A 23,083-nucleotide genomic window follows, 5' to 3' on the forward strand; every position below is an offset into this window, starting at 1 on the left:
GTTATTAAATTTATAATCATTCAAATTAAAATTTAATATAATTTAATAATTAAGGGGAAATACAATACATAGCTGTGTATTTTTGTGAAAATGCAACCTCTTCAAGGTAAAGGTCTAGCTTATATCTTGTTCATACAGCAACTTCAGGGAAGGAAAAAACCATAGATCTACAGTTTTTTTAAAAGGTCAATTTGGATCAATGTACAACATGGAAACAAAGTAAAGACTGACAAATTGCTTTCTGTGGGGGGGCTGGGGGAAGGGAAGTAAGATGGGGGAAAATTGTAAAACTCAAATAAAATCTTTAATAAAAAAATAAAAGTAGGAATAAAGTAAAAAAAAGGTAAATGTTGCTATAAATGGTTACATGAAGTAGCTTTAAAATCTCACCGTTGGGTGGTAAACATAAACATTCAGGCTGTCCCCCCTCCCCATTTTCAACTGGGAGGTGAAAAAAAAACCCTTTAATTTTGCTATTCTGAAAAGGGTGTGAATCTTATTTTGTAGTGTCAATGACAACCCTTTTTAGGGAAAATTTCCCTAGAAAGCTTTTTTTGTTTGTTAAACTCTAGTTTTAATTAGCTAGTTGATAATGTAAACCAAAACATTCTATTCTCTCTGTATTTGGGTTAAAAAGCTTTATTTTATTAAGTTACCAAACACTATGCTGAACTTACAAGAAAAAAATTATCACAGTTCTTACCTTTCCATCAAAGAAATGATGATTAAACATGTTGTAATGGCAGAAGCTCTCTTCTGTATAAAATTGTGAATACCTACAAAATCATTTTTGGTAGGTTATTTGGATAATGACAAATATTTTAGAGCAAACATTTTCAAACAATAAATTTAAAGGATTTTTGAAAAGTATTTTCAATATCAAATGCATTTGACTGGATTCAATTAATCACTACTATTCTTTCTTCTGAGGAAATCAAAGCATTTTCCAAATATCAAACTAACTTTCATAATAACTAGAGATGGAAAATATCATGTCATTATATCCTTCTGTTCAAGTATTCTTATATACATACATACATACAGAAAAAGTCCAATTTAGCCAAGTGAGAGAAGTCTGGGGCAAAGCTAAAGAATAACTGAGTATGAATCACAAATAATCCATCTTCCTGGTATTTAAAAAATTATCTGTTCTATTCAATACACAAATTAAAGTCAAGGTATGATAGTGTATAAAAATGGAACTTTTTAAAATATATATATTTAGCAACTTTAGAAATACTGTACCACCACATTTGATTAGTATCAGTTGTTAGATTCACTTGTGATTAACAATGAAAAAATAAATATTTAACACAAACATTTTTATTGTCCAATATTAATCAGCTCAGCATTATATTTACTGGCTATCCACATAAAAAAGTTGTTATATGATATGTTCATACAATCAATATCTAGAAAGGGTAATATATTTTCTAGCTTTTTGGATTATTTTGTTTTCTAACAAAAGCCCTAATGTATTTAAAAGAATAATTAGTAGATCTTTTTTTAGAAAAGAAGAACTATTTAACATTCCCTTCATTACTATTAAACAAAGAATAAAACAGCATGATATACTCTCATCGAAGTTATCAGGTTCCAATAAAAGAGGAATTCCCTACAGAATAGTTAAGTTACAACTTATAGAAGACACTTGAGTATAGCACATTACTGGGTCTCCTTAAAAGAAATCAATCTAATAAGTCAAATAGAAAAAATTAAAAGGATAAAATATGATACAATATATAATTAGATGGTTGGTTCACTAAATTAGTCCATTAAAAAAAGAAATACAGCTGAGCACTGCACATGGACAAAATTAAAAAGGAGCTGGAGAATGGCCTAGATTGAATTTGTGACGTTGAGCAAGGTAATGATCCTAAGATTCTTTTGAGCACAAAGTTTCATTTTTTTTTAACATAAACATTCTTCCACAAATGACAATGATGTTGATGTGACTGTAGATCAAGGAATGCTACAATCCTCAAAGAATTAATCTGCAGATGACTCAAAGAATAAGAGAGAAATGGATAGTGAATTTGTGCTCAAAACATGTTTCAAAGCATGACCTACACTCAAGAAGTGTCATATGGAAAAAAAATCTGGGAAATGGATTATCAAAAAAGAAAGTGGACACAAGGCAAAAGCAAGTGATGATATCTGGTAAAAGGAGGACATTTTCACCTTCTGATGGACAACTGGTTGTTTCAGTGGGACCTATGAAATGTAAAAAGACTTAGAACATGTTGGATAGAAACTTGGGTTAATTATATATAGAGAAACATGGACAAGAACCACCAAAGATGAGATGACACAAAAGACTTGCTGTATGCACTACTAGAGAAACTAAGCATGTAGATGGACTAATCATACTGATGAAATCAATTTAATCAGATGCACTGAAATTTTAAAGAATAAATCGTTTACTTTATTCAGTTACCTTAAGCTGAACATGTTAACTGTTTCCCCTGGAAAAGAATCAAGATAGAATACTTCAGGTACTTTCACTGAATGTTTTGAAAATTTTGAAAAAAAAACTACTATTTCAAGTTTTTCTAATCTATCTCTGACATGGCTGTTAAAGAGATTTTTCTTTTTCTTTTTTTTATATGCCATTTAAAATATTGTATTTTTCCCAATTACATGAAAAAACAATATTTAGCATACATTTTTTAAAATTTTGAGTTCCAAATTCTCTCCCTCACTCTCTGAGAGGGCAAGCAGTTTGATATGATATCTATATATATATAGTTTTATATATTTTATATATATATATGAAGTCATGCAAAACATACTCCCATATTAGTCAGATTGTGAAAAAAATAGACAAAAAAGAAGAAGAAAATAGTACGATTCAATCTGCATTCGGATTCCATCAGTTTGTGTGTGTGTGTGTGTGTGTGTGTGTGTGTGTGTGTGTGTAGGCAGTATTTTTTTTTTTTTAGGTTTTTACAAGGCAAATAGGGTTAAGTGGCTTGCCCAAGGCCACACAGCTAGGTAATTATTAAGTGTCTGAGACCGGATTTGAACCCAGGTACTCCTGACTCCAGGGCCGGTGCTTTATCCACTTACACCACCTAGTCTCCCAGGCAGACAGTATTTTTATCATAAGTCCTTCAAAACTGTCTTGGATCTTTATATTGCTAAGAATAGCTAAGTCAGTCATGTATAATCATTGTACAATATTGGTGTTACCTGTGTAAATTCTCCTGGTTCTACTCACTTTACTTGGCATTGGTTTAAGTATAAGTCTTTCTAGGTTTTTTCTGAAAACACGGCTCATCCTTTTTTACTGCACAATAATATTTCATCAAAATTTGATACTATGCCTTGTTCAGTCATTCCCCAACTGATGGGCATTTCCTCAATTTCCAATTCTTCTGACACCACAAAAAGAGCTGCTATAAATAGTTTTAAACAGGTAGGGTGTTTTTCCTTTTTTTTTAAATCTCTTTGCAACAGAGACCTAGTAGTAGTATTGCTCAGTCAAAGGATATGCACACTATTTGAGCAAATTGCTTTCATGAATGGTTGGATCAGTTCACAATTAAACCAACAGTACATTAGTATGCCAGTTTTCCCATATCCCCTTCAACATTTGGCATTTTCCTTTCTTTGTCATATCAGCCAAACTGATAGGTATGAGGTATCATCTCAGAGTTGTTTTAATTTGTATTTCTTTAATCAAAAGTGATTTAAAGTATTTTTCCATATGGCTACAGATAGCTTAGGTTTTTATCATCTGAAATAAAACTGCTATCCTTTAATTATTAATTAATGGGGGACATATATATTCTTAAAAATTTGGATTAGTTTTCTATATGTGTAAGAAATAAGGCTTTATCAAAAAAAGTTTGATTGCAATTTCCAGACCCCACCCCACCCCAGTTTTCTGCTTTCTTTCTAATATTGGCGATGTTGGTTTTGTGTGAACAAAATCTTTTTTATTTAAAGTAATCAAAATGATACGTTTCACATTCCGCTATGCTCCTTATCTAAAAAATAATTTTTCTTAAGAATAAAACTAAATATGTCACTCCCCTCACTCAACTGAACCCAATAATTCTCAATTTGATTCTAGATTCCTCTGATATTTAAAGTTCTTCACAACTTGGCCCCAACCCACCTTTCCAGACTTAGAAGCCAATCTCCTTTCTTTTGTTTCTTATACAGCATACAGTGCTGTTTGTGGCACATGATAATTGCTTCCTGACCTGACTGTGCTCTCTTCCAATTGCCCATTTATCTGTTCCTTGCACCAGGCTTCAGTCTCCTATTTCTAAGCCTTTGCAATGGTGATCCATATGCCTTGAATGCCCTTCTTCCTCTCTTTCACCTTTGTATCCCTACAGAATCCTCCAGTATTACCTCCCAGACAATGTGCTTCCTGATTCCTCAACTTGTAACTGACCTACCTATCTTGTATTTATTTTGCCTTGATTCTGTCTGGTATCTCCCAGATAAAATGTCTGCTTGACAGCAGATAGTGTTTCATTTTTAAACCTTTATTCCCAGGTATTCACAACATAGAGCATCATGTAGAGTTCAACAAATACTTGTTGATTGATTGATTTTTGTTTAGTAACTTAATTCCTATAGCAACTTCTTAACATGAACTTTACAGTTTTAATAATTTAATTTTTCTAGGCACAAAAAATATCTTATTACAAGGCCTAACAGTGCAGTGAAGATGATCATGAGTTCTCAAAGTTTCTGCCACTAAAGCACAAACTCAGACAAGTTCTATCAAGTTGAAAATGCTTCGAGTAGAGTTGAGACAGCATTTGAGTTCCCAGACTATTCATCATTAGTGGGTTAGCCATAATATGGCAAATGTCCTTCAAGTTTATTTAAGAGTTCCATTTCTTCCCTTGCCAACTTCGATTTCCAGCAATGGTAGAAGAGAAACAGCAAAAGAGGGGGAAGGAAGTGGCAGGGGGGAGTGGTTGTTCAAAGAATCAAACAGTTTTTTTCATTGTTTAATAAACATTCATTGAACTCTTGTAACTTGAAATGTGATACCTTTGTTTAACAACCAAAGAGGTGACTAAACTACTTCTCTATCGACATTTTCTCTATTAATAAAGTCAGAAGCTACATTTAGACAAAAATATAGTTTGCAAATTCTCAATGAAGAGGCAAATAGAGGATCTGACTCATCAAGCATCAAAAGGCATCATTTCATGAGACACTTAACCATCTCACCTTACAATATCCATTATTGGGCATAGGACGTAAGACTTCTATGAAGACAACTGCAACTTATGAGCTATCACCTGTTTCAAAGGATGAAGAAATTCTATGAAGAACCTGACAAGAACCCTCAAACCAAGTTACCAAAGACTGTGATACTTGGTCACATTGAGGTGAATGAAGGTGGACATAGAAAGATAGCAAAAAATTTGTTCAGAATTATGAAATAAAGACCAAAAGTTTGGAAGTCTCACAGCTATGTATCATGAACACTTCTCTAAAGGAGAGGAAGAAGATACCTTGTGAAAAAAAAATCAAAATATTATTTTAAAAAAATGGGGCAAAAGCCAAAGAAAGTCACAAGGCAACCAAGGCAAATATTAGAGGTAGAAAATTATGAGTAATATTTCCTTGTAGAACAATAAAAAACAAGGAAGGGAAAAATAAGGTTACAGAAAAGTTGACATAATACTCAATTAAATCAGAGCCTAGAAGATTGGTAAATTAAATTGAAAGGACAACAAATTGATATAAAAACAAAACAGATCTTTCAGTATTTCTGTAGCAATTTTACCTTCAATGGCAGATGGACTATCTTATTTGATCTCTAACGCTTCAGTCATATATGTCACATATAGTATATATGTGGTGTGTGTATGTGTGTGTATATATATATATATATAGAGAGAGAGTCAAATATATGTTTCATGAAGAAATAAAAATGGCAACTAAAAAGATAAAATAGGAAAGGCAATTTGTCTAAATAAAACAGAATAAATTTACACAAAAGGTAATAATTTTGAGAGCATCAGGGAAACAATTTTTTTCGCTATCTCAAAGGAGAAGATACTAAATGACTGAGATAACATTTTTTCAAAAATGATCAAGAGGATATCAACAATTAATAATTCATGTCTGCTTTCATTACTACATGATATTTATGAGCATGATTTTGACTAGAAAGGAGATGAGTTGATCATTCAGTGATTCTGATGGACAACTCAAGCCTGACACTGATACTCATGTATTGTTAAAAGGCCTTTAAAGGTCTTAAAAGAAAGACTTTAGTGGTCTGGGGAAAACCTAAACAAAAGATTCATGAGAGGATAGGGGAAGAAATACATAGAACAAAAAGGTATGCATGGGTTGTGAAATGAACCACTGTAAAGAACATCCAAAAATATAAGGTAACAGCATTTTTGAAGTATTGAAGGAATTTAAAAAATTTTTTTAAATTCTAAATAGTTTAAGTTCAACTTTTCCCCCCTCAAATTTGTGGGGGAAAAAAAAAGTTTTAGGAATGGAAACCAGAAAGAGGAATTTCAGTATGGAAATTCATTTTAGCTACTTGAATCTTACAGTTGCCTGGGCACTAAGGGGTGACCATGTTCATAAAGTGAGTATATTTCAGAGCTAAGACTTAAATCTAGGTTTTCCTAACTCCAATACCAAAATCTCTATCTATCCATTACATCATGCTGTCATTCTTGAGTAAAACAATAATCAGTATAAATAAAATACTTAAATGATATTAGTGAATCACATTTAAGAAAAGAAAACCTCTGGAGGCCATTGGATCTATCTTGCAGCCTTCCTGAAAAGCTGCACCTGAATGATCCACATCCTATCCTAGTCATCCTGGTCATTAGGTCACCAAAGTAAGCGTCCAATCATCTTGTTGAATGGAAGACCCAGGTAGAAAGTCTGAAAACATCAAAGTAAATCTTTATTTACTTGACTTAACCAGAAATTGCTGATTTCATGCCATGAGAACTTTTTACTACTGGTGTCTGGGTCTCACACTAGATACCCTTAGTCTTTCCCCAGTCATGTTAAATAAATGTCATGATCACTATAGAGTTTTTCATCATGTTTGACCAATATTCTTCCTTCTTTGATTAAAACCCACTTCCTTCCATTCTTTAGGCAGTAGAGATGCAAAAGAGCTGGTCACCATTCTCTGTATAATATTCCTTACTATTCCTGAATACAATGTTAAACAAACTAAAAAGTTTGTCCTCTGATGAACTAAGCACCCAGAGAACAAAAAATATTTAAAATAAGGTTTGCTTTAGGTTGACATGAAGAAATAAACATAATGCTATTGTTAATGACCATCTCATTAAACAAAGATATTAGTATAATGGTTTTGTTTTAAATCTATTTCAACCTATTTATTTTTAATACATAATATTCAAATAAAATAGACAACAGGAAAATCATAAATAAAGATTATTCTACAGATGATAATTTTCTTCTGTTTTCAACATCTAGAAAAAAACTACTTTTTCTTTTTTCCCACAGTTTCATAAAAAGATTAATACCCTCTTTTAATAGCATTCATTTGATCTTTTTTCAATTAAGTACTAAATAAAAATAGTAACATAGGGCACCTGGACAAAATATTATGTGAGGCAATGGAGAAAAGAAGCCAAGATTTCAGTTCCAAGCTTTCATCAAGTTACAAACAAGTTGGCATAATTATTCATATTTTAAATTATGAAAAATCACTCAACAATGCCCTCTTAAAATGAAATTGGCCACAAAGAATTATTCTCTACACTGAATAAGGCAAACAAAACCAATCAGGGATGAATGCAGTAGAAAGCCACTCAAAAGGACATTCATTTAATTTGGCCATTCATTCTCTTTAAATAAGAGTCAGTTACCAAATGTGAAACATGTACTATACACAGGAAATGTAATCAAGAACTGAATGAAATTAGTTCATGAGATCAACCTAAGAGATTCATTTTTTAAAAATAACTATATTCAGATGACAAGTTGCCAAATATGGTTTTATATCTTCTAAGCTAAATTTATAATTAAAGTTTGCAGGAATCTATCCTGCAGCAAATATTAACTCTACCTTCCCCAGAAAAGAATCCCTATACCATATTCATATAAGAAAATGAAATTGTAATCAGTCTAAACAGTCCTTGAGTTGGCTTTTTACAAAAGCACAAAAAGCAATGACACACAGTAACAAAAGAATTGCGTTCTGCTATCCCATACAAGGTATATCAATATTCCAGGGAAATGTGATTTTAATGGTGTAACCATTCCCTCCATCAGTACTAATCACGAACTCTTTTAAATGGTCTTTTAGAGTTGCTGTGGTCAAAAAATCCCTGCCCTTGTTGCCAACTTGCTGATCAGCCACTTTTTGCCTTTAGCCAAGTTGACCCCTGAATGACAGGCATACCCGAACAATTTTAAACTTGACAGAACTATCAGTACCATAGACTCCCAGGATCCAGCACCACCTTTATCCCACAGGGATGACTTTAGTGGAAGAACCATGTAAAGGTTTACCTCACCCCTTGAGCCAACCCAAGGCATTGTGAAGTTTGGTGTAAAGCCATACAAGACTCTATATTAAATCACAAGAGCGTTAAGATGATCCATGGTTTGATTTCATTTGAGTTTCAAAATATGTTCCTACTAATTGGGGACACCATAAGTTTTAAATGACATTTCTGGAATTACAACATCTACTGGCTGAAAAACTAGAGAAGACAGAAAAGTTTAAGAAATCTGAATCTGTTTATTTCTAGCATATATAATAAATAGCATAAATAAATATTTATTTATTACAATCTGACCATCTCTTCCCTCCCTTCCTCCTTTTAAAAGAGAAATACCTTGAGGAATATGTCTTAAATAATGAATAACATTTCTCTGTGAGTTAGAACAATGCCAAGCTTGTGCTATATTCTCAAAGAGTAAAAGTCACAGGACAGAGAATTAAAGAGGAAATATCCACTATCTAGAACATTAGGTAAAAGTTAAATGCTACTCTTCTGGATAAAAAAAGAAATCTTAAGTTCAATGAGATAATTTAAGGCCCTTAGAATCTGAACAAGTTGCTTGCCAATATTTAGGCTCATAGGTCATGAGGATTCCCTCTGATTTCTTTCTGGAATTCTGCAGCCTCCTCCTTACTGCAGTCCAAACTAAAAACTGCCATAGTAGAGAACATTAAAGAAAAATCACAATCATTATGCAACTTAAATTCAAATACAAAACCAACCTAGCATCCCTCAGTACTCAAGTGATCCAAGATCTCACTGAGATAGGTGCTTTCTCAGATCCAGCAACTTTCAGCCCAGTCACACAAACCACAGCCTGAGTGGCTCTTCTTCACATTCTCCCAGGAAAGATCCACATGATAGATGACTTTCTCAAGGAACTTACATTTGTGGGCAGGAGAATACTCAGAGGATCTGTTCTCCCTTACTCTCTTTCCAAGAGAAACCCATTTCCTTTTTCTCATCAGACATTATCTGAATAATATTTTCTATGCTTCTGCTTAGCAACTGTAGCATTACAAGAAGCACAGAAGCAAATTATTGAAATGAGGAACTTGAGCTCTGTGCCCATCTCTTATTAAAGCTAAAAGATCACAGATTAAAACTTAAAAGGCTTAAGAGATCATTTTAAAGATAAGGCCACTAAGGCCCAGAGCAGTTAAATGACTTTCCCAAGATCTCACCACAAGAATCAGACTGAATGTTATATTCTTTCCACAACAGGGAGGCAATGTCATGGAGAATGTTGGATGAGAAGACCACAGACCTAGGATCACACCCCGGCTCTGCCACTGACCATCTGTGCTACCTTGTGCAAACTGTTTACATCCTCTCAACTGGAAAAGCACTCATGAAGTGCCCACATTCTAACAGCTTTATAATAAAAGCATTTATTAAGGCACTGTGCTAGGAGCTGGATAAACAAAGATAAAATGATTCCTTGCCATGAAGGAATACATATTTTCCTGAGGGGAAACATCATGCACACACAGATAAACAAGTGCGAGATATATATATATATATATATGAAGTAGATACAAGGAATTTTGAAGTGAAATGCACTAGCAACTAGGAGGGTCAGCACAGGCTTATAGGAAGGCACACTTGAATTGAATTTGAAGGAAATTAGAGATTCTCTGAAGCAGAAGGGGAAAGAGAGTGCATCCTGGGAACAGAGGCAGTAGCATAGCAATCAACCCCAATTGATTCCTCATTAGAAACCTTCCAAACCTTTTTTCTCCTCAAGCCTCCTACACTCCAGCTCCCTGTATCCCTCTCTTCTGACTGGTGAATCCTTGTCTAGACCACCATTTATAGGCAAGAGGAGTTCAAGTCACACTCATTTGATTCTATGCTCCTCCTCCAGTCTTTTCCATTTCCTTGCCCACATGTAGCTCTCCTTCCTCCTATTCCATGCTTTTCAACATTCCTTTGGATGACTTCCCTTATAAGGATGTAAGGTACTTGGAGGTAAAGACTGTATTTTTCGTTTGTGATGTCCGAACTTTCTAGATTCTGTATGTTCAAATATGATTTCTATGCAAAAGATTTCAAGATCTCTATATCCAACCCTTGAATTTCTCCTGAACTCCAGTTCTTCAGAAGGAGACAGAGAGAAGGAGGGAAGGAAGAGAAAGAGAAAGAAAAAGAGGAGAAAAAAGAGGAAGAGAAAGAAAAAGAGAATCAGGAGGAGAGGGAGAGGGAAAGAGAAAAAAGAAAGGGAGGAAGGGAGAAAGAACATTTATTAAGTGTTTACAATGTGCCAGCACTGTGCTAAGTGAGGAGCCTACAAAGAAAGGCAAAAACAGCCCCTACCCTTAAGAAGTTTACATTATAATGGGGGAGGAGGAAATGGCATGTAAATAACTTTTTACATACAAGATGTACACCAACACAAATGGAAAGTAGAATGAAGGCACTAGTGTTGTGGGGAGCCTGACAAAAGCCTCCTGCAAGAGGTGGGAGTAGAGTTAAGATTTGAAGGGAGCCAGGAACCTCAAAGGCAGAGAACAGGAGGAAGATATTCCAGGTAGGAAGGGCAACCAGTGCAAAGGCATCAGGTTACTAAGGGCTTTGAAAGCCAAACAAATGATTTTATATTTTATCCTGAAGGTGATAGAGAAGCACTGGAGTTCCCTGAAAAGAGAAACAACAGGGTCAAGCCTATAACTTGAGGAAATTACTTTTCAGGATGAGTAAAAAAATGAATCAAGGTGGGAAGGGACTTGAAGCAACAAAAAGCTATTGAAATAGTACAGATAAGAGGTGAGGAGCACCAGCACCAGGGTGGTGAGTATGTGAGAGATGTACAAGAGATAATGGAAAGGTAGACACAAGATTTGACAATAGATTGGATATGTGTGAGGAATGGAAGTGAGGAGCTGAGATTGACACTGAAGTTTTGAGCCTAGGTGACTAGGAAGATGGTGGTGCCCTCAACAACACAAAACAAGTTGAAAAGAGGTAAAGAGTTTTAGGGAAAAGACAATGCAGTGAATTTTGAACTTGCTGAGTTTAAAATGCCTGTAGAACATTCAATTCAAGATATGCAATAGGCACCTGGAGACAAGTGACTGTACTCAAAAGAGAGATGTGAACTGAATACATTAATCTGGGAGTCAGCTGCACAGAGATGACAACTGATCCCTTGGGAGCTGATGAGTTCACCAAGTATAAGAATGCCATAGAGGAAGAAGAGAAAAGGATCCAGTAAAGTTCTGGTGGATATATGCAGTTAGTGAGCATGACCTGGATGAAGATCCAGCAGAGGAGGCTGAGAAGCATGGTCAGTCAGAGAGAAGGAATGCCAGAAGAGAACAGCATAATGAAATCTGAGAGTGGAGATGGTATCCAGGAGTGGAGATGGTATCCAGGAAGAGAAAGTCACCAGAAGAATCAAATGCTTCAGAGAGGTCAAATAGGATCAGGATTGAAAAAAGAATAAATGATAATGGTAAATAATGTAGAGACCAATTACAGTTGAACAATGAGGTCAGGAGGAGACAGCAGAGTTTATATGTAAGAGCTTTCTTAAGAGTCTAGATAAGAAGGGGAGAAAAGATGGAATGATAGCTAGTGAGCATCAAGCAAGGATTTTTAAAAGACAGAGGCCATGTGGGCATGTTTACAAGTATCAGGAAAGGAGTCAGTAGAGAACAAGAGATTGAAAAATAAAAAGATGGAGAATAATAGTGGAGGCAATCTGCTGCAAGAGATAGGAGATGGGATCAAGTGTGCATCAAGTGGTCTTGGGCAAGAAGGGCCACCTCTCCTAAAGAGGAGATAGTGGAAGAAGGTGTACATATGATAACAAGGGAAGGGAAGAAAGGAATGTATCCAGAGAATGGGCTCAATATTTTCAGTGAAGTATATAGCAAAGTACTCAACTGAGAGGGTGAAGAGGGGGAGTGCCATTAAAGACTTGAGGAGAAACAAAAAGGTTTGCAATAGCCAGCAAATGAAATTAAAGCAAATCAATTATTCTCCAGCTGATCTTCATCTTCACTTCAATAAGCAGCCAATGGAGGGAAATAAACTCTTTTCCAGATGAAATGAACCAAAAAATTTATGTTTTGATATAACTTGAAGATTTGGTGATGAAGCAAAATTCTACAAGTCCTTGCCTAAGAAGGAGTTCAGCATTCACTTCAGGATGAAATGTATGAGAGGTTTCAATTAATATGATGCCAAAATATAACAAACTTTAAAAACAAGACAGGACTATGTTTTGTAGGAAGCAGATTAGGCAAAGCCTTTGTCTCCCAAGATATAAAGCAGAATAAATATCAAGTTCTTATTTTCAAAAGCCAAAAAAAGTTAACTTATAAAGAACTACTGCCTTTGAGATCCAGCTAGAGGGGAAAACAGATAATTTAAAAAAAACAAAAAACAAAAAAACTAAATTAAGAAAATTGCAAAAGCTAGGAGATGTTTGGGGAAAAATGAACAAATATTATGTCTTGTAAACCTACCTAAAATCAATATCCAGCAGAAGGCTTTTAATGTCAGACTCCTTGTCGCCTGATGCTTTCAATCTGATCAGCTCATGCAGCCTGAAGCAATTAATGAAAGCAATTTAGTAAGAAATTATCAACACTACAGACAACAAAAAAAGCTGAAATGATCATTTTTTCCCCAATGTTTGAAAGCTTGGCTCCACAAAACTTTCAAAGAAATAAGCAATAGGATTTAATCAGATTTCTCAAAAACCAGCTTATTGGTTTTGTTAATGTTTAAAAGATAGTGGTCTTTCCTTATCTGAAACACACAACTATGAAACTGCAAAAGCCAAGCAGGGACAAAAAAAAAATCTCCTAAATAAGATAGAACACACAAGCCTTTCCAAGGAAAGGGAAGGAAAAAAAACAAGTAAAAAATTAATGAGTATTAAGTATACCTTTCCTTTCCCTTACTATCACATGCATTTGGCAAGCAAAACTATGTTAGAGAATACACCAGCATATGTGAAAACTCCAAAATGAGAACTATTTGGCATCTACTACCTTGTTGGTCTAGAGATGTTTCTCCAAAAGGAATAACAGAGATTATTACTATCTTCTTAAAGTCAAGAATTATACTATATATCTAGTATACTCAAGTATACTAATCATGTATTTAAAAATTTGTTTCTAGTGATGATGGAATTTTAAAAAATTAACCTACCTTGGTGTTCCAACACACAGCACTTTTCTAAATCCAAGAGTAGAAATGAGGTCCAGTAAGAACTGGCAACTTCTGTCCGTAAACAAATACTGAGCATTTGTCTTCTTATTCTCCAGTGGATATAAGAGTTGACTGGGTCTCTTTAACTGTGCAATGGAAATGTCACAAAGTACCTGGTGATCATGATGCTTTCCCCAATCATCTGGTAACAGCAACTGCTGACATCTTTGGCAAAACTTCCTTTGAGATAAAGGCAGTTCAATAAACTTCCAATACCTTTAATAAACAATTCAAAAAGACAAAATAAATTTTAAATCAGTTTCTACAGAAGACAGTTTGAATTTTAATATTCAAAAATCACTTTTTAAAAACCCAAAGAATTATTTGAAAAAATAGACAAGAAAAATATATTAGCTATAATTTATATCTAGTTGAATAACTACAAAGTAGAAAAGAATCAGCAATTTCGTAAGAATGAAGATGCTCCAATTTAGTCACTGAATGAAGATCAATATCTATTTCAAATGTGAATTTAATATATAACTCCAACTAAGGTCACCAATACAACTATAATGCTTAAACCTATTGACAAATCTATGTATTTCTGGCTTTAAATGTTAAAACAGTCTTACTCAGAATGTTAGTCATTACAAAATGAAAAGTTAAGGTCATTCTTCAAGTTCTTATGGAATACTTAGCAAGAAAAATAACCTTCTAAAGAAAAGACGTTTGTTATAAAGAAATTCTATTCCCAGAAATATTGAAGAAGCCCAATTAAAAAGTGATTATGTCTCTCAACCCTTCATTCCAAAACATAGAAATGGTTCATAATCCAGATCATGGTCAAAAATCTACCCATTAAAAGAGCTGACATGACTTTTTTTCCCCCTTAAGATTATTATAGGATCCAAATCAGATATTTCTAATCATTTTTATATCCACTTTCAAAATTGGCATTCTGTATTATTTATTGTTCTTGTGCAGAAGTTGGCTGGGGGAAAAACATTATAGTTATTGTCAGTGTTTAAAAAATTTAGATTGCTTTCATGCTTGTCAATGCACATCAGTAATGAAGTGAAAGAAAGAGGAAGCAATTATGAAGCACTCACTATGGGCCAGGGACTGTGTCTGAATTCAGGGTTCATTAACCAATGGGAATAGAGAGAGAGAGAGAGAGAGAGAGAGAGTGAGAGCAAATCCATTAGGCTCAGCCCAGAAATTTCAAACTCCAAATATAATCAAATGTCCTCCAAAGAATCCCTAGAGTTTGGGTACATTCTTATGATTTCAATGCAATTAACTATGTGACTTCACCAGGTACACAATGAATTAAACATAAAGTCAGTATAATCAATTCAAATTTCATCTAAGCACCAAATCTTATGTCAAACCACCTTTGGCATTGACAGAGGTCCTTCGGAGCACTGATGTCAAAAAAAGTTTAAATCATAAATTCAAAGCTGAAGCTTGAAGACTGCCTGGTTCAATACCTTAATTTTATTGATGGGAAAACTAAGACCTAATGGGGTAAAGAACCTTACAACAGCAATACAAAGGGATAAAGGAGAAGAAATTACATTCAAGTCCAGATTTATTGATGGCAAATCTGATACCCTTTTTTACTACAACATACTGTTTGACAAGACAACAATATATATATATATGTATGTATGTTTCTATTTCTACAATTGTCCTTTGGATGACCTTATTTATTTATCAGAAGAAACCAGAATCAAAGCAGCAGAATGGGGAAAGATCAGTAAAAAAGTAAAGGCAAGGGAAAAGTGAGAATTTAGTGAACCAATAGTAGATTTCAACTACAGTTTTATACTTTTACTGCAATATCTAAGCACCTCAAGGAATTTCAATTGAAATCTTAGATCTGATCAAAGTTCTTAAGATGAACAGTCTACTCAAGGGTCCCATTCTCTAGCCTCCAAAAACATCTACATTGCTCTCCCACGACCTTCCTTTTAGCTCTCCAAGGCAACATGGTATAGCAGAAAAAGTGCTTTCAGTCAAGAAAATCTAAGTTTGATACTGCCTCAGCTGTTTACTTAGTTATGCTACTCTGTATTTATTTATTTTTTTTAGGTTTTTGCAAGGCAAATGGGATTAAGTGGCTTGCCCAAGGCCACACAACTAGGTTATTATTAAGTGTCTGAGGCTGGATTTGAACTCAGGTACTCCTGACTCCAGGGCCATTGAGCACCTAGCCGCCCTGTTTGTTTTGCATTTTTTTTTTTAGGTTTTTGCAAGGCAATACTACTTGTGCTACTCTGGGCACAGTACATGAATTTGACTTCTCTGAATCTTAATCTCTTCATCTGTAGAATGAGGAGCAAGGCTTTATTTATGATCCTATGAGCTATCAGTTATTCACAATAACTTGTGGATTTTATTTTGCTGACTTCAGTCCTTATGTAGTCCTACTATAGTTGAACAAATGTATGGATCTATAAAGAAATTCTAAATAACCAATAATAATCTGATTTTCAAGGATTATTAGTATATTATCCAAGTTCAATTCTGTGATCTTCAGTAATAATTTGTAGAATGAGTGATTGCTTTTATTTAAATAGCCATCTCTTTCCTCTAGAGGTAGTGCGGCATGTTACATTGAGACTTAGTTGGTGACAGGAAGACCTAAGTTCAAGCACACCACTAATACACAGGACCCTGAGCAAATCACTCAGCCTTGTGGTGTCTCAAACAACCATATGTTGCAGGAACAGTTGCTGATCTGCACTGGCAAAAGGACTTTTTTCCTCGCTGTTGTTTTTCTACAATGATGAAAAGGCCAAAAGCTTTGCCTAAGCCTCTATCCCAACAAAAAATTGATCAAGTCTTTACACAGCTTCACTTTCAATGTTTATTCTAAAAAGCCTTGTAAAGAACATGTTGACCATTTTTTTAACCATTTCTTTAAAGGACACATTGCTGCCAAATGATAGGACAAATGAAAAACATCTGGAACTGTATTAAATCACTAGCTACATTAAAATTTTTTATTTTGATAAAATCTGTCACCAAAATACATGGACTAATATTATTATCCCAAGCAAATATCGCATGGATCTTAATTTGCTTTTTTATGAAATATTTATTCCTATTGGCATAAACTTCATTTATTCCTTTTGGTATTAGTTTTATTACTTTTTCTTGAAGAATGTTAATTGAGATTTCTTGTGTATAATTTCTTTCCACTCAAAATAATGCAATCATTTGAATAAATCACTAAATTAAGATAATCAGTTATAGGTTGCTAAAATTTTAGTTAGAAGAATGTGAAGGTTTGAAGAAGTGTTGACTATTCCATTTTCCTTCCTTATTCATATTTACAACACATACCTAAGAAGGGAAAAAACATTCATTCTGCTGCTCAGCTCAGCATGATTCACAAATTGCAGGCTAGCATTTTGAAATGTCATTTTTATTGATCTCCATTTGATGTTCCATTTGCCTTTCCCAGAGTAGACAAATTATGTTTATGGTATTTCCCTAATAGCAGACTTTGAAAATCCGAGTTTAAATGAGCACTGAAAAAAAACAACCAAATGAAATATCAACTAAACAAAGCTATCTGGATGCACATAAATTAATGCTGATTTTAGCATTCAAATACGTTCTTACTAGGACTCTATAGGTCACAGTAAGAGTGTGTCAACATCTTTGGTAACAGCATAATGGCACACCTTCAAGAAGCTATCTGACAACTAAAACAAAAAGATTATGCTTAACCACAAAAATAAATACATCAGTTTAACTTACTACACCTAAGAATTCATCTCAAGAATACAAAAGGTAAGAGGAATGATGGTCAATTCTGTTTTGTGAAACCCAGTCTCTCTCTCTCTCTCTCTCTCTCTCTCTCTCTCTCTCTCTCTCTCTCTCTCACACACACACACACACACACACACACCGTCACACACATAACAGAAATTAGATAATACCCTATTTAACTTTTTTTTAGCCACTATCATTTTTTTTGCCATAATTTTAAAACTAAATTACCTAATCAAAGCACAACAAAACCTTTTAATTAAAAATGAAAAGAAAGACCAGTTTGATCTAGAGAACTTTTTCCTTCAAAGAATCTTTTAAAAGATGGTTTGGTTTTATTCTTTTCAAGCAAACAAATACACAAATAGGCACAGATAATTTAAAAAAAAAAAAGAATTACAATTCAAAACACAACCCCTTTGTGATAACTGATGTTATCATAAGTATTAAAGTTGCATAACATGCAGACAAAAATGAATTACTGGAAGGAAAGAAGCACACTAAAGGAATTCTTAATTTCTTAAGGCTTAGATAAAGTCAAAATTTTAGGCTGAAATTTTTTTTAGAGGAAGAAATTATTTAAAACTCTTGACTCAAGATGAATCATGTATTCCTCACCTAAATCCTTCAATACTTCAGAAGAATCATGATTTCTTTCACTGATATGCAAACTTCCCTAACTTATGAGGATCACAACTCCTCATACCTTAGTGAAGAAGTTCAAAATCACCTGACAGTCAAACTTTTGGTGATAAAATATCTAAATCAGCAAATTCCAAATTAGGGGAAACCAAATTACTGAAATTATATTGTAAAAAACTTTTAGATCCTTCAGTCAGTTGAAGTAGCACTTCATCCTTAAACCTTCCCTGATTCCCACTCCCTTTTTGTAGGTGCTTAGTACAGTATCGGTACTTAAGAAATGCATGCTACCTGACTATTATGGAATTTCATATGAAAATTCATATGGAATTTATGACATATTACTCTCACCTATATTGTTAACTTACATGATGCATCTTCTCTAATGGTTTATAAGTTTCTGCAGGTATCAACCTTCCAGCTGAAGACCAGCACATAACAGATGATAAGTAAGGAATAGCCAAGTGAGCCAGGATTTAGAATCTTGACTCTTCTACTTATTACTGTATGAACTGAACCAAGTTACTAAATGCTTCTGAGTTTCAACACAGGTATCATAGAAAGAGATACTCTATGGATCCCAAATATTTAATAAAAAAGCTGACAACAGAAGTATTTTAAGTAAAAAGGTTATGGAGATTACCAGTTATTAAGAAGATGAAAATTATTTTCAAGGAAGAATGCCACCAAATTGTAAACAGTTTAAAAATACTCTTATTCTGGGAGCTTTCTACTTCCTCTTCTCTCCTATCCAATATTTCATATTTCACAAGAGAACTTTACATGAAAAAGAAGGCACCAAGTAATGCAAACTTCAGCTAATCTTCTGTAATCCCTTTTTTCCCCTCGAAGAACTACATTCTGGGAAGATAAATTTAACAGCTCTAGTTAAAGAATAAGATCTTTATCACTGAAGAAAGATTAACAAAACTGTCTAGATTTTTAAAGTCATCCTAAATTTAACATAAATCTCTTTTCAATCTTATCTTGCCTTGCTATTCAGTTATGTCTGATTCTTCTTGATCCCATTTGGGATTTTCTTGGCAAAGATACTGGAATAGTTTGCCATTTTCCTCTACAATTCATTTTACAGATAAAGAAACTGAAACAAACAGGGATAAGGGATTTGTCCAAGGTCAAAAATAGCTAGGAAGTGTCAAAAGTCAGATTTGAATTCATGAAGATGAGTCTTCTTAAGTCTAGGCTCAATACTACTCACTGCACCACCAAGATGCTCAAAAAATCCTATCCTGCCTAGCCCCAAATCCTGCCTAGCCCACTCATTCTTATTCACCTTGTAAAAAATTTTATAGTCTTATCATCTCTCCCTTCACTTCCCTACCCCCAGAGAGGGAAAAAAAATGATACTTTAGCATTTTTAAAAGTTTGGTCAAAGTTAATTTTGAGAGAAGAGGTTACAGTTAAAATAATAATTAAAAACAATATGACATCATCACCTTTCTACATACTGTTTATGTGACAGGGGAGGTTGGCAACGTCTGTTGTAAATTTCTCGGGCAGCAAGTCTAGCTTCTGACAACTGAAAGAAGAGCACAGATCACATAAACAGAAATTCTCAAATACTGAAATATTCTAAAACAACTGAAGGCATATTTTTTACATATAGAAACATAAAGAATTACTTAAAATGTATTGCCTATTCATTTAAAAAAGAAATGCGAAATACCAGAAGAACCTAATGAGTTTTAACCTCTGAAAGCACTAAAATGAACTCATAAAAAATTTTTTGTTTGACCAGAGAAAAACAGTAGATACTCACTTGCTCTAAAATAGTAATGCTAAAAACTCTTCCTTAAAGTGTTAGAATTTATATATTGTCTTTTAAAACACAAAAATTCTCTCTATTATTTCAGTCTTCATATAAATAAAATTCATCATTTAGAACTTAGAAATGTAACACAGGAAATTAATGACAAGGCATTTTCAGCATAATTGAAGGTGGCATTTTTTTGTTGGCTATGATCATGGCCAGTCCTCAATTTTTCTCTGAGAAAACAGCAGCCAGTCTGCTGATGAGTTAGTACATCAGTGCATATATGTATGACAGGCACTACAGAAATCCAATGAGCTGGGCCCAGAATTGAATAGGAGAGAGAGCAGCTGGATGGCACTAGAGAAATTTTAAATGTGCTTTTAATGATACTAAGTTACTCCCCAACACAAAAACTTATCTTTTTAATATCTGTCATGTCCCAATAATGATATAGCTTGGAATATCATAATCTCAAAAAAATATAAATTACCTAAAGGGCAATGGGGAAATACATGGGCATAAAAAGGTTGCAGCACAGTTCCAACAGTGACTTATATGAAAGAAGGATTATAAAAGAGAACATCCAACAAATATATAAGTCTTAAAATAATGGGCAAATTCATGTGGTAAATAAGGGAGTAAAATGTGGTGAGTCATTACTAAAATTGAAACTCATAAAAATAGAAAAAACCTAAAGGCCTCCAGCAAGTTCTCCGTGGGCAGGAGTACGATAGGTTGAAAAAGTGTGGACTCTTCTTGACTCTTACATATTGTTGCAACCTTAAATTTTCTTTTAAGAGAGAGTTTTGGATTCATTAAGGCTGAATTCTATTGATGAAGGTCTTCATTTTAATCTTAGTTCTGCATATTTGACAGTTTTATCTTTCAAGGAATGACTGCCTGCCAGAATCTTAATGAAAGAAAATAGAATTTATATGTAGTCAAACAGAACAAAATAATAATTAAAAAGCTTTATCTCAAAGGTCTTTCCCAGTTCTAAATTCTATGATTTCTTTCAGGCTTAATTTATATCATAAGACAATGAAAATGTCACTGGATGGTGAATCAGAGATATGAGTTCTAATCTTAATTCTGTTAATAAATAATAGATATGTTACACAGAACAATTTACTCAGTCTCTATGGGTCACAGGTTTCCTCATCTTTAAAAATATGATCTATAAGTTCCCTTGTATTGATAATATTCTATGACATCCCTACTCAAAATCTATGCTATTCTTAGGTATTATCAGTATAACTATATTATATATCAATATATCAAAGATATGTGATTTCATTAGTGCTAGTCTAGGAACTAGATTTGTGATATACCTTCACTATAAGCATTCTAGTTATGACTTAAGAGAGTTACCTGAGGCTCAGAGAGGTTGTCAGTCATAGCATACACCTATTAAGTTTTAGAAAGCAGACTTGAACCCAGATATTATGGACTGCAAGTCCAGAACTCTATCTACCATACAGCTTCCTCTCTACAGCTACAATCTTACCATAACAGGAAAGATGAAAAAACAGTATCTCTAAAGACTGTCATACCTTTTCATCTTCCCATTGAAAGAAATTACAGTCTTTTCTATCTCTACACGCTGAGCAAGCATAAAATCTTCGTGCCTCTTCTTTGCCTTGGTTCACCCTTACAAACAGAAGAGTAGGACCTATAGAAGAAAAATTAACAGCATCATCAGTTTATGAATAATAGGAAAAATTTCTAGAGTTCCACTTAAATTGCTAGTTTTCACTTTAGTGAAAACTCTGGGGTTTTTGGTTAAAATAGGGTAAAGTAGAATAACTGAAATTCAACTCTGGGTTTGATTCCCAGTTTTGCTGTATGCCCTTGGGTAAGATATCTAATGCCCCCAGATCACTGCTTTTTCATCTGTAAAATAGACAAATAGATTTATCAGTTCTTTTAACTCTAAATCCTATCATGATAAGTCTAACATTTTGGTTAATTTAACAATATTTCTGTGGAACTTTCAGACATGAATGATTTAAATATCTTTTGAAAACTGAACTCATATCATTTATGGGGAGGCTAGGTGTTGCAATGGATAGAGCACCAGTGCTGGAGTCTGGAAGACCTTAATTCAAACAATCAGGCAGTTGTGTACTCTTGGGCAAGTGAGTTAACTCCATTGCAAAAGAAAGGAAGGAAGGAAGGAAGAGAGAGAGAGAAGAAATGAAGGAAGAAAGGGAGGGAGGAAGAAAGAAAGAAGAGAGAGGAAGGAAGGAAGAAAGGGAGGGAGGAAGAAAGAAGAGAGAGAAAGAGAAAGAAAGGAAGGAAGAAGAGAAAGAAAAAAGAAGGAAGGAGAGGAAGGGAGGGAGGGAGGGAGGGAGGAAGAAAGAAGAGAGAGAAAGAGAAAGGAAGGAAGGAAGGAAGGAAGGAAGGAAGGAAGGAAGGAAGGAGAGAGACAAAGAGAAAAGAAGGAAGGAAGGAAGGAAGGAATGGAGGAAGGAAGGGAGGGAGGAAGAAGAGAAAGAGAGAAAGAAAGGGATGGAGGGAGGAAGGAAGAAAGAAAGAAGGAAGAGAAAGAGAGAGAAAGGAAGGAAGGAAGGAAGGGAGGGAGGGAGGAAGGAAGGGAGGGAGGAAGAAAGGAGAGAGAAAGAGAGGAAGAGAGAAAGAAAGGAAGGCACGAAGGAAGTCAGGAAGGAAGGAAACTGAATTCATTTGGAAATGAATGCCAGTCTGTAAAGCTTGGTGTAGTATGGTGGAAAGAAAACGATGACAACAATGCACATTTATAAAGCACCTTAAGGTTAACAAAACACTTTCCTCAAGACCTCCTTTGAGATAGTGCAATTTTGATTCTTATTTTGCAGCCAGCAAGTCTGATATGCAAAGTTAAGTCACTTGCCCAAGTTCACAGTTATTAAATGGCAAGTGTGAACCCAATGACCCCATTCTCAGTCTTGCACAGCACCACAGGACTGTCTCGGAGCATACCAGTGCTGGTACTGAGGGCTGCTGTGAGAAGCACATGTATACTCTACTGAAGGCCAGCATTAAAAACCAAGCCAAACCATGAGATACTCTCATTCGGACGAGACCGTGCTTTCGCTGTCTTGCTCTCCTGCCCATCTCTCCTAACAGCAGAGGAACCCGTGGGGATGCTGAGGTTCATCAGCAGGACCCAGGTCCGCCCCCTTCTCTCCGGCAGCAGCTGTGCCGGGAACGAGCAGCAAGCCCCCTGCCTGTCGTGTTA

The 23,083-nt window shown here is 34.6% G+C and overlaps 1 protein-coding gene across 4 annotated transcripts in view; it reads right to left on the reverse strand.

Annotated features, from left to right (window-relative positions):
* Positions 1–23,083, reverse strand: part of ZCCHC4 (zinc finger CCHC-type containing 4) — a 63,972-nt gene that overhangs the window by 40,593 nt on the left and 296 nt on the right. For 2 of the 4 annotated variants that reach the window (XM_074229684.1, XM_074229682.1), the window contains exons 2-6: positions 21,417–21,535; positions 19,547–19,629; positions 13,665–13,940; positions 12,974–13,054; positions 704–776 (exon numbers count right to left, since the gene is read on the reverse strand). In XM_074229684.1, coding sequence (XP_074085785.1) covers positions 704–776; positions 12,974–13,054; positions 13,665–13,940; positions 19,547–19,629; positions 21,417–21,535 — 632 coding nt within the window. Of the gene's footprint in view, positions 1–703; positions 777–12,973; positions 13,055–13,664; positions 13,941–17,015; positions 17,825–19,546; positions 19,630–21,416; positions 21,536–23,083 lie in introns of those variants that run through there. The other 2 variants (XM_074229683.1, XM_074229685.1) reach the window with 2 other exon arrangements.

The sequence above is a fragment of the Macrotis lagotis genome, chromosome 3 (genome assembly GCF_037893015.1).
Source record: "Macrotis lagotis isolate mMagLag1 chromosome 3, bilby.v1.9.chrom.fasta, whole genome shotgun sequence".
NCBI lineage: Eukaryota > Metazoa > Chordata > Mammalia > Peramelemorphia > Peramelidae > Macrotis > Macrotis lagotis.